This window comes from Arachis hypogaea, chromosome 13, assembly GCF_003086295.3.
Source record: "Arachis hypogaea cultivar Tifrunner chromosome 13, arahy.Tifrunner.gnm2.J5K5, whole genome shotgun sequence".
Lineage (NCBI taxonomy): Eukaryota > Viridiplantae > Streptophyta > Magnoliopsida > Fabales > Fabaceae > Arachis > Arachis hypogaea.
Window position 1 is genome coordinate 135144208 of NC_092048.1, and position 13073 is coordinate 135157280.

Genomic DNA, 13073 nt, shown 5'->3' on the forward strand with positions numbered 1-13073 from the left:
CAGAATTCTATAATAGAGTTCGAAACTCTGGAAAATGGTCATAAAGACTAAAAATAAATTAATGATCAATATATTTGAAAGACAATAAAAAATTAGTCTAAACAGTTTAAATTTATTTTATTTAATATTTATTAATTTAAAAAATAAAAAATTCTATAAAAGAGATTGGGCTGATATTTTATTGTCTTCTAACATTACCGACCATATTAATATTGTATTCAATACTCAAATTTATTATTAGTTAAGATATTGACTTAACGATAATTAATATAATTAAGGTGTAAGTAAGTAACTAAAAACAAATATATTAAGAGATCAGATTGAGAATGTATCTTCATCTTAAGAGCGAAATATTTATCACTAGATTGAAAGATATAATTATTTAGTAAGTAGTGTAATTTTACTTCAATTTTTCATAAATTTTCAAAATTGAATTAAACTAATTTAAGAGACTGCACACATTATAAACATTACAAGTCAAAATGGTAAGCTTTGTATAAACATTAAGAGTAAATACTTGTCAAAAAATAAAACGAGTTCTTTCAATTATTATAACTCAATTTAATTAAGCATCAATTTCTTCCTTGTCTATCACATTTTGTTTGACTTTCTGATGTTGTTTTTTATACAATTCTTTACATATATGTATGAACCCATCTTATAAGAAATTGAGCAGTTTGCTATCATGACATGGGTGTAATTCCTTGACTTCTTCTCTTGGATTTATTAGAAAAGTGATGAATCCATGTCTTACCAGTTATATATACAAGGCAAAGAGGTTAATTAAAAGTTCTTATTGCTTCCTTTGGTCACCTTGTGGGGCTTCAATTCAAAGTCAAAAGAACTTACCACATTCCTCTCCATAATTACATGCGATCCCACTTAAAAAAGTGGAAAATGTCTTAATTTAGGATGCATAATATTATTAGGTTAAGAGAACAAGATTTTGTAAAAGGTAGACATGATTCAATTACAATATTTCTTCAATCCTTTACTTAGCCGTCAAGATTGTTACTATTTCCAATTCATTATATAGCAATATAATTAATTCCATAGAGTAGTTATAAATTTATAATGATGGCCGAAAAACAGTAATGTCAGAGAGACAAAAGAAAACTGTGAGAACTTATTTTATTTAGTATTCATTAATTGTTGATAGAATCAATAAATGTTAAATAAGGTAAATTCTGACAGTTTTTTATTAAGTTTTTTTTAGTTACCAAATATTTTCGGCTAAGAAACAGCAATTTTCATCCGTATCCTAAGCTAATTAACACGCTAATTTAAGCTATCTCAAATAATGAAAATGATGCTAGGGATAGAAGATCATAGTCATAGAAATACATTATATTATTCCATGTACCCTATCTACCTTTCATAGCGTATTAAATTCCATGATGCTGGGATAGCATATATATTATGATTTATGAAGGCACCTAACTTTAGAATTTTATCTCTTTAAAAAGGTGGAATATTAGTAAAGTGGCCATTATTTTAAAAGAAGAGAATAATAGAATCATGAGAAAGAATGGTAGATGCTTGGGTTTGAATGATGATGAAACGACATATAGAAGATGATGCCTTCCTAATTACATGAATTAGTTTCCGAATAATAAGGTTCATTCAATCGATTCAAACCTATTTCTCTTTGTGCGTGCATAGTATAATATTCAAATTCCCAAAAGAAACATCATGTATGTCTAAGGCTTGCAAGAATGGAATAGTGATTAGGTAAGCAATGATTTTGTATAAGGGTTAACTACGATTTTGGTTTTCAAGGTATAGGTTAAAAAAAATTTTTGTCTTTAATTTTTTTTTTCCATACAAAATCGTTCCTAAGATTTAAAATTGTCATTTTTACTTAAATATTAAAATTTTAGACCAAATTATTCATAATAAAAAAAATTGTGAAATAAAAAGAAAAAGAAAAAGAGAGTGATTCTACTCTTGCGAAAAAAAAGGGAAGAAGAAGAAGGGGCAAGGGAAGAAGAAGGTATCCGCGGTCTACCTCTGCCTCCGCTTCCGCCATCACCCTGTACGATTTTGGTCTCTAAAGTAAGAATGATTTTAAAACCAAATTAAACTTTAGGGACGATTTTGTATGTAAAAAAAAAGTTGATGACAAAAATATTTTTGACCTATACTTTAAGGACTAAAATCGTAATTATCCCTTTACATAGGAGTTTGTGGGGCTTAATGCTAATTCCTAATTAAATATACAATTACAATACGACTTAACTTAGGAAATTGTTGGTTCTCTTAGCTTTTTGGCATACGAAGTTTGCAATAGGTAAAAAAAAACTATGTACAAAATTCAACTCAGTTTTAATAAACTTTCTTTGGATTTAACAAGGTGATTTATAATTTTAATTAATTTATACCATCTAAACGGTTTTTGCTACGGAGAGACAAAGTGATTGAAAGATATTGGGAAGCATCTAATTAGGTCCCAACAGAGTGTGTGATGAAAACTAAAGACTATGATTTAGGAGTGTGGGATTATTGTTACTAAGACAAGAATGTTTCTCTTTCCCATTTGCTTCACTTATGATGTGCTGCATGCTAGCAATAACTCTTGGGGGGCATTATATATTCATCCCTCTAATACTACTAATTAATACATGTAACATGGCCATGATTCATGTTTGCCAACCATATAGTTGGAATGGGAATTAATAATGTTGCATGTTTGGGGGACACAAAATGATGGTTAATCATGTGCTTTTAAACATGTGTGCATGGATGAGATGTCACATAATAAAACTACCCCAAGGAGAAACCTAGCTGCAAAACATGCATGCTAACTTACAAAACTTAACTTTATATGGACCATATATTTTCAATACAGTTCATTTATTTGAAAAAAAAATAATGAAATGCCATGTGTAGTTATCTTCATCTAAAATTACTAATTAAAAATCGTTAGATAATTTAACATATTATATAACGACTTTTAATTTTAAATTTACATAAAGACAATTATATATAAATGTCACCTATTTCAAATGAACCAAAAAATAAAATAAGTTTTTCTCTAATATACTTACATCATTTTTAGAATAAAAGTCTACTACGACAGATTAATAATTTGTTACTGAGGCCCATTACAATTTACAAAGAACTTAGTCATTTATTAGTCACTCACTTGGCCTCGTTTGTGTTTTTAGTTTTCTGTTAGTTTTTGAATGTGGGTCATTAAGCCTGATGTAACGTTTATTGATTAACAAGCTACTACACATTTCTGACAAAAAAAACACAGGCTTCAACATCATATGAAATAATATTAAGTTCATTCATATATTGTCCATGACAGGGTGAAGCCCAACAACTTAGATAGCGGTCTTTATAAACCAAAAAAACAAAAGAAAACAGTTTAGAGCAATAATAATAATAAAGAAAAATTACAAAAAATACATTCGAAATATTTTGACAACGACTAAATTTTATTATCGAAAAAAATATTCTCAAATTATTTAAATACAAGATAAAAATATCTAATATTAAATATGTATTCTCAAAATATGTTTTAGAGTTTAAATTTTGATGCGATTTTTTACAAACAAGATTAAAAAAATGAAATATTTTTATTCTTAAAATTTAATAATTTTTTATTAAGTATATATTTTTTGTGATTTTTTTGTCAATAATCAATAATACTTTTAAAAAATAAAAAATCTAACAATCAAATTTTTATTCGATTTTTTATGTATATTTTTTAAATAGTTATCTAAATGTTTTTATATATTCTGAATTAAATACATAAGCGGTTTATTAAATACAAAAATCGTTTCTTGTAAAAAAAAATATTCTATTTGAATATTTTTATTATATTTTTAAATAATGTGAAGATATTTTTGTCGATAACGAAATTAGAAAAAAAAAATTTGTGTCAAAATAATTTGAGTAACTTTTAGTGATTTACCCCAATAGTAATGGTATAACTTGTTGATATTGATTATTTTATATTGTATTGGCATATATTGCTCAGACAAATATATAAATATAGAGAGCACACAAAAATATTTAGTAGCACTAAAACAGAGATATGGTATGACTGAAAATCTAAACTGCAGTGTGCATCTAAATAAGTAGGTAGGACACTGCTTCTCTATCTCAATGTCTTATGCTATCATATCTCAAATTGAGTTTTATAATTTTAAAATTTCAAGTAATCAAAGTACAAATAACCCATATTTTAAAGACTGCTTAGTACTTAGTGGTATCAATCAATCCAACAATCTTAGATAATGGTATAAATGTTTGTCCCACGCATGCAATGATGTGTCAGTTGGCTTGAGCTTACACATGACATGTGTACAAAAGAATCCTTCCTACTAAGTCAAGGAATACGGCTTGTTCTTCTCACCAACACCAATGCAGAATTGAGCATTGTGATAGGATGACACACACGACCAGTATTTAAGATAAAAGTATATAATATAAGTAAACAACATATGTAAGATATCTTATTTGATACACACGGAATGAACCATGATATCCACTATACCAAGCACAATATAATAGTGTATATATTTAAAGTTATTAATAACTCCTAAAACATACCAAAGCATTAATTGGATCATTGACATGTAATGGGGAGGATAATACAGAAAACTCATAATGAGCCATGATTAAGCTTGGACTGAGATCAATCAAAACACGTCTATCATAGGGTACTGCCCCACTTATGGTTCCTTGTATATATGCTGGTACGATAATATGTATGTGATAGATAATGGAGTTGCTAATTTGGTTTTGATTCTGCTAAATTAGGAAAGCATTTGTTGATGTGTTAATTTAAAGGAGAAGAAGTGGGAGACAACAAAATCAGAATGTGAAGGAATAAAATCTCCTATGACTATATAATTCTAAATTCATAATCGCAATCATAATCCTTGTGTTCTAGCATAAAGATAAATAGAAATCATTTATTCTCTTAATAAGTTAATAGGAATTATAGGACCTTCATCCTTGGCTTAAACATTTCAAAATTCAAATATTACTTAATAAATAAGTAATTCATTTTCTTTCTTTTTTATAGATTTTTAAAATGTCTGGAAATCACACAGACACACACAATAAAATCAAATAAAATAAAAAGTTAAAATTAAAATACTAAATCCTTTGGTTAGGCAATGATAACATCATTTGGGGCCATGGCATCTTTTGTATACTTTGGAAAGAAGCTAATTTTTCATAGTTTCATATCTTTCATCGATCATCACTTAAAGAACTAGTTTTAGCCATATATTCTATAATCTATATAGCATAAGATTTTCGCTTAAGTGGCACTTCTAAATGATTCGAAATTAAATTATAACATCTTTATGATTTCAGAAACATCTTTATTATAATAAGATTGAATACAATATATATAGTACCAAGGAATCATAAAAAGCACCATTTCATGCCAGACATCGTACAAATAAAGTGGTTAATGACGTAAAAACCCACTTAATATTATCATTGTCTGAGTTGGCTCTATGCCTATAAAAATCGAGGTTGCAAATCATTGTTCAAGTAAAATCTAATAAGGGTCATATAGAAGTTAAGAAGTACCTCATGGAAAAGAAAATAATCATGTGCTTGCTTCATTGCTTGTCCATAGTAATGTGTTGCTTGTGTGGCAACTTAGTAACAGTGCATGCAATTGAAACACCAAAATACACAGTGATAAGGTCTGAATCAGATTTCCAAATCAGACTCTACTCTGAATCCACATGGATGTCAGCTCTTGTTCTTCCACCAACTTCCTTCGACAACTCCACCAAAACTGGATTCCACAGGTCTTGTTTCCTTTCTCTCTATATATTTTAAGCATCATAAAACAATACAAGAGTTATTTTTTAATTTTGCTCTATATTATCGGCACTTTTCACATTTGCATTTTGATATGATTCTCACAACAGCAGAACTCTAGGTAGTCACTTTTATATTATATTTGATATCTATAGACGCCTAAATTTTTATTGTGCAAGTTTGTTACATTTGAAGAAAAATTGCTATATTATTCTCTGGGTATTGAATTAGATATGGTATCATAATTATTTTTAAAGAGTTTTTATGCAAAAGAACGGCCGTGCAGGTTGTATGAATACATTCACGGTGGCAATTTGAATTCATCAAAACTTGCATTCACTGCACCGGTCTTAACCAGCATGCCTTCATCAGGGGATGACTATGTTGTGAGGATGTATGTATCTGCTAGATTTCAGGGGAAACCGCCACTGCCAAATCAAGAGCTGAAGTTGCAGGTAGAGAAGTGGAAGGCTCAATGCATTGCAGTGAGGACCTTCAGTGGTTTTGCCGCAGATGATAACATTTACAAAGAGATTGAAGCTCTTATAAACAGTGTAAATAGACGGCGCGAAGATGGAAGAAGTTCAGGGACTATACAAGATAAGGGGTCATACACCATTGCTCAGTACAATGGTTCGTCTCATAACACAGGGCGCCTGAATGAAGTGTGGATCAATGTGTCTGGACTTACTTCAGAAGGTTGTCCACCTTCTCAGTGATTCTTTGTGTCGTTCGTAGTGCTTGGAGTTTCTTCTTGTTTCAGTGACATTGTGTTTGGAGTCTGTTTCAGTGTTACTGTAATTGAGTATCTTGCTCTTTTTAGTATTTTCTGTCAATGCAAATAATGCTCGTCAAGAAAATATGCTTGCTACTTCTAACATATGGACGACAGTGCTGATACTTTCATATAAACAACAGCTTGGAATTTGTTTAAGAAACTTGGAACCTGTAATTTCGTCATACGCATTACCTTTTCACAAAGCAAACTAAATTAAACTAACCACCGTCCGTAGACCTTTGACTAGGAAGAAGAGTATAGAATCTAATTACTTTCTTGTCAGAGAGAATTGAGAGGTAGAGAGAGAGGGGGTGGGAAACACCGGGAGGGGTAGCACTAGGCTGTTGTATAGAGATCCTAGGGTTTGGAATTGAGAAGAGTATCATCGCTTGGAAAATGAGTCGTTTACTATCTTTGTAGAACACCTTCCTGAAGACGTATCAAAAAAGGAGCTATATCAGTTGTTCAATTGGACGGGACGCATAAATGATATCTACTTATCACGAAAATTGAAAAATGGAAGGGCATACATTTTTGCGTTCATCCGGTATACAACAAAGGATGGAGTTTTGAAAGCTATTGCAGAAATGGATAGAATGAAGCTACGAGGCAAGGTTGTTTCAGTAGGAGAAGCGCGTTATCGACGTACAAATGAAGTAAAGAATGTACAGAGACATAAGGAGACGAATGAAGTACATAACACTGTTAAGGTTCAACCGCTGCATAAGGATAGCCGGAGGGTCCTAGGGAGAAATGGAAAGGAGTTAAGGGGGGAGGAAAAAAGAGAAGAAGACCCACACGGGAACAGGTGGACGAAGAAGATGGAAGTGCCTATGGTAAAGGAGAACCTGGTTTGGTTACAAAGGAGTCTAATAGGTGGCACGACGAAGGCGATTGATTATAAGTCGCTGAGGGCTATGATTGAAAAGAATTTGCCGCAAGTGGTGAAAGTACGAGAACTCGGAGCGTATAAAGCACTCCTGACTTTTGATAGTATACTAAGTGCTGAACCTACACGTTCAAATTGAACAATATGTTGAAGTTTTTCCATAGCGTGTGGAGATGGGACGAAGAGGAACGAAGTGAAACCCGTAGGGTATGGGTAAAATGTTTTGGAGTTCCTTTGCACCCGTGGTCAGCAAAGACGTTCAAGCCGATAGGAAATCAATGGGGAGAGGTTGTTGGGTGTGACGAAGCCACAGAATCATGTACCTCGTTCAGTGTAGGACGGGTACAAATTGATACCTGTATCATGGACATAATCAACAAATGGATTCACATCACAGTTGGCACTAGCGGATTCGACGTCCTAGTTAAAGAGGTTGGTTATGAGAGCTATGAGTCACATTGCAAGCTTGAAGATGTAAGTAAACCTTGTCTCTCCAGAGCATGCGAAATTCTGGGGCCAAGCAGCTCGAACGTGACAGTGCCAGTGATAAACAGAGATCCGGTGGTTGAGATGGCAATGGTGGTGACAAGGGAGGAAGAAGATGCCAAGGGTAGATTGGTAATTCCCAAAAACATTTTGAATGAATGGAATTATTGCAATTTATTTCACGTTCAAAATTCAATGGCAACTGCTGATTCTGCTATTAAGGGAAGTACTAATTTAAAGGGATTTTATGATTTGGCTAACGATGCTGAATCAGATAAAACAGTTACATGGAATTATACTACTACTGGGCTGAACAAAGGGCGCCTAGGGAGGGAGTTTTCTGACCAAAAAAGGCCAAACTGCTGGCCCAATAAGGACCAAAATGTCGCCAATGAGATGGGAGGGAGCTTGGGCTGTCATAATCTTGGCCCATGTAACCTTGCAATGGGATCAGGAGGGAGGCAGCTGGATTCGGGTCGGGTCGGCCCATCAGGCTTCACCCCAAACGTTGCTGGGGCAGACGCCGCGGATGAAGACACATTTGAGGAGGAGCTTCTGGGCGTAGACGGCGCGGCTAATCCACGCAGCAGTGGCAACCACCGAGCCGGCGAGCAAGAGAGCGGCTGTGACAGTGCAGACCAGGCGGCGAAAAACTGGGCGGCTGAGGTAGAGGATGACCACCGAGCGGCTGCACGAGCAGGCGTTCACGGAGATGGCGTCGCTACAGACATGGCAGCGGGCAAGCATACATCGGAAGCAGATCCAGTAGACGGCAGAGCTGTCCATCCCCTACGCCATGGCAGCTCACTGCCGGCGAATATACGGCCTGCTCTCTCCAGGGAAGAAGCGCGCGCTAAGCCCACAAAGGAGAAGGATACGGTGATGAAGAAGGTTGCCCTGGGGTTGCGGATGAGACTCATTGAAAATGGTGAAGACTCACCACCAGGGGACGACATGACACGAGCTACTACTAGACTTGAGGAGGGAAGTGGTGAGAATGGGGATGACAGTAATAATGGAGATGGACAACAGGTTGCTGAGGACAGAGGTGAGAATTGTGACGATAAAGACTCTTTACAACAGGAGAATTGCGGCGTGAAGGCGATGAACAGGGATGAACAGATGCTCGAAAATAAAAAGGCATGGGAGCTGGTAGTAGAATCCGGTGCAGTGCAATTCAATAAAGAGGATGATCTAATGACAATTTTACAAGAACAAAATGAAGCACTAGGTGAAAAGAGGAGGTTGGCAAAGCAAAAAGAAAAGGTTCGAAGATGCAGACCAAAAAAGTTAAAAAAGGTGTGTAATAATATTTTATTATGGAATAAATGACCATTTGTACCCATGAGAGATAAAAACGCTGACATTTGTACCCATGATAGCTTGAAACTAACCTTGTACCCATGAGAGATGCTGTCCGTATGACAAAAGTGCCCCGCCTTGGATCTGAGCTTGGTTCGTGCCTTTCCGAACCTACGTGGCACTCCCAAACCCTCCCCCCAATCTGAGCCAACCATTCACCATCATCATCTTCATCTTCTTCACCATCACCATCACCATCACCATAACCTCCATAACCTCCATCACCATCACCTCAGCACCGCCACAGCCACCTCCATTCACCACAACCTCCGGCGACAACCCACACCGCCGCGCCCCTTTCTCTTCTTCTTCCCCTCTTCTCACCTCCGCTAAGCCCAGAAACCACAGCGCCATTTTCAGTGTATCCAATGATCATCAAGTGCCAAGAACTCATGTTTCTCTCTGGCATTCGATCAAACACCTTGCGTGCAATATTCAAGTTTGGGTTTTGGTTCTCTGGGAAGATTCTCCTTCCGTGAAGTTTGGGTCTTTTGAGCGAAACGACCAGTGGGGGTGGCGTTTTTACGGCGGGGTTGGACCTTGTTGCTGTTGGTGGTGGGGTTCTTGGAATCGGGAACGGCGTAGGAGCATAGAGGAGTGGAAGGGAGAGAGCAATTGGAGGGCTTCGGAGGAGAGAAGTGTGGAAATTTGGAATGGGATGAGATGACGGTGTTTAATTTGCGGGGAACGGGTCCCAGTGACGCCATTGATGAGTGGAGTTTGAGCTCCATGGAGTTCTGATTTTGGAGGCTGAGTGGAACAATTACAGAAGAATAATTTTCCATCCCCTGCGTTTTTTCCTGAGTTCTGTTTCTTTCATTGTATTGCTTTTAGTTCATTTTGCTTAATTTGGTTAGTTAGAAATGCATGTTAGTGGATTTAGGTGTGTTTTGATTCATGCTGGTGTTTGAAAATTTTGCTGTTTTGGTGGAGAGGAGGAGCTGGCGCTGTGGTTTCTAGGCTCAGCGGAGGTGAGAAGAGGGGAAGAAGAAGAGAAAGGGGCGCGGCGGTGTGGGTTGTCGCCGGAGGTTGTGGTGAAGGGAGGTGGCTGTGGCGGTGCTGAGGTGATGGTGATGGAGGTTATGGAGGTTATGGTAATGGTGATGGTGAAGAAGATGAAGATGATGATGGTGAATGGTTGGCTCATATTGGGGGGAGGGTTTGGGAGTGCCACGTAGGTTCGGAAAGGCACGAACCAAGCTCAGATCCAAGGCGGGGCACTTTTGTCACACGGACAGCATCTCTCATGGGTACAAAGTTAGTTTCGAGCTATCATGGGTACAAATGTCAGCGTTTTCATCTCTCATGAGTACAAATGGTCATTTATTCTTTTATTATGATTTTTAGCTCTTGGAATGTTAGGGGTTAGGAGGGGTTGGAAAGTTGAGTATGGTTAAAGAGCTGAAAAAGAAACAAAAACTGAATATGTTGGGTTTGGTTGAGTCTAAAATGCAAGTTGTGACTAAATTTGATGTAATACGAATTTGGAGGAGCAATGCTGTGGGGTGGGAGTTTGTAGGATCGGACGGCACGTCCATGGGCCTCCTGTTAATGTGGGACGACATGTTGTTCAGAATGAATAACTGTTACAAAGGGGAAAGATGGCTATGTGTAGAAGGAGTCCTTTTGAAAAATGAATTTCGTTGTGCTTTCTGTTTGGTATATGGTGCTCATAATAGAACGGGAAAACTTGCTGTATGGGAGGAACTAAGTTTTGTAGCTGGATTATGTCAAGTCCCGATATGCTATATGGGTGACTTTAATGAGATTATACATGTTGAGGAGAGGAAAGGTCAGGACAGATTAACCGTGTCAGCAGAAGATTTAAAGAATTGGGTACAAGATATGCAGCTAGTGGACCTACCTTTGAGTGATCGCAAATATACATGGTTTAGAGGCCGCTCGTGTAGTCGTATTGATAGAGTCCTAGTCAGTGTTGAATGGACGGAGGAGTTTCCAGAGGTTCGACTAAAAGGGGGTCCAAGAGGGCTGTCAGATCACTGTCCAATTATAGTTCAGAATACCATGTACAGAGGTGGCCCGCGTCCTTTTCGAAGCCTAGATTCCTGGTTTACACATGAAGATTTCCTAAGAATGGTTAGAGAGGAATGGAGGAATCTTGGTGAGATGCAATTCACTAATAAACTGAAGGCTCTTACGGTGCCTTTGGGAAGATGGCATAAGGACAAATTTGGCGACATAGATAAGAAGATTCAGCAATTTGAGGAGGAGATCAGAAAGATAGATGAGCTGGTAGGAGATGGAGTTTATGATGATACAACAGAGGCTAGAAGGAAGGCATTAGTAAGCAGTTGCAAGCAGTGGTATGTGAGAAAAGAAATACACTGAAAGCAGATGTCGCGCTCCAAGCATGCGAAGGATATGGATAAAAACACTAGGTACTTCCATAACTTGGCGTCGGCAAGAAGGAGAAACAATAGAATTGATGCCCTGCTAATTAACGGAAGGTTGGTAAGAAATCAAGCTCGGATTAAGATCGCTATCAGAGATTTCTATAAAGACTTGTATCACCAGGAGAGGTCACCAGTGGTGGGTTTTAGGGACGGACTGGTGAACAGGATTGATGAAGAGGAGTCGATAGATTTGGAGAGAATACCGACATCAGAGGAGATTAGAGAGGCTGTTTGGGATTGCGAGTCATCCAAAGCACCAGGAAGTGATGGGTATAATATGAATTTCGTAAAGAGGTGCTGGGATGAGATTGGTGTAGAGTTTACCGAAGCGGTCCTAGATTTCTTTCGATCTTCAAGGTTGCCTTCTGATTCCAATATTACTTGGGTAGCCCTTGCACCTAAGTACACTGGAGCCAAGGAGATTAAGGACCTCCGACCGATCAGTATGGTAGGTTGCGTGTACAAAGTGATTTCAAAAGTGATGGTTAGGAGAATGAGAACAGTCATGCCAGGTCTAGTAGGGGAGACGCAGAGCGCCTTTGTGAAGGGTCGAAAGATACATGATGGGGCACTTATTGCATGCGAAACAGTGCAATGGCTAAAGATGCGAAGAAAGAAAGCGACAATCATCAAACTAGACTTTCAGAAGGCTTATGATCGGGTTAAATGGAGCTTTGTGGACATCGTGCTACAGAAGATGGGCTTTGGCCAGAGGTGGAGGGAGTGGGTGAAGGAGTGTGTTGGCACAGCATCTATGTCGATCCTGGTAAATGGCTCACCATCTAAACCGTTTAAGATGGAGAGAGGTTTGAGACAAGGAGATCCATTATCTCCGTTTTTGTTTGTTCTAGTGGTTGATGTTCTGCATAGGATGGTAGGGAAGGCAGTTAGGAATAGACGTATTATGCCGCTGCTAGTTGGTAAGGACAATATAGAGCTGTCACACCTCCAGTTCGCGGATGACACTATATTGTTCTGTCCACCAGAAGAAGAGACTATCAGAAATTATGCCAGGCTGCTAAGGTGCTTTGAGGTGATGTCGGGGTTAACCATTAACTTTGATAAATCAAGCTTAATCCCAGTCAACTGTGAACAGCATTGGACATACGACATGTGCAACTTGTTGGGATGTAAGGAGGCCTGCCTCCCAGTCAAATATCTTGGCATCTCCTTAGGAGCGAACCCAAGACTAGTAAGGACCTGGAAATCGATAATTGACAAGGTGGAGGAGAAGCTCAGCCTGTGGAAAGCAAAGGTTCTCAATAAAGCGGGTAAGCTGGTCCTTATTAAATCTGTATTAAATAGCTTGCCGGTGTACTACTTGAGTTTGTACAAGATGCCAAAG

General features: G+C 37.3%; 1 protein-coding gene across 1 annotated transcript; it reads left to right on the forward strand.

The window, feature by feature from the left end:
* Window positions 1–5506: 5506 nt before the first annotated feature.
* Window positions 5507–6681, forward strand: LOC140178027 (uncharacterized). Its single transcript, XM_072212707.1, has 2 exons — window positions 5507–5786; window positions 6086–6681. The coding sequence occupies exons 1-2, from the start codon at window positions 5563–5565 to the stop codon at window positions 6516–6518; spliced, it is 657 nt and encodes a 218-aa protein (XP_072068808.1). The 5' UTR covers window positions 5507–5562; the 3' UTR covers window positions 6519–6681.
* The last annotated feature ends 6392 nt before the right edge of the window (window positions 6682–13073 follow it).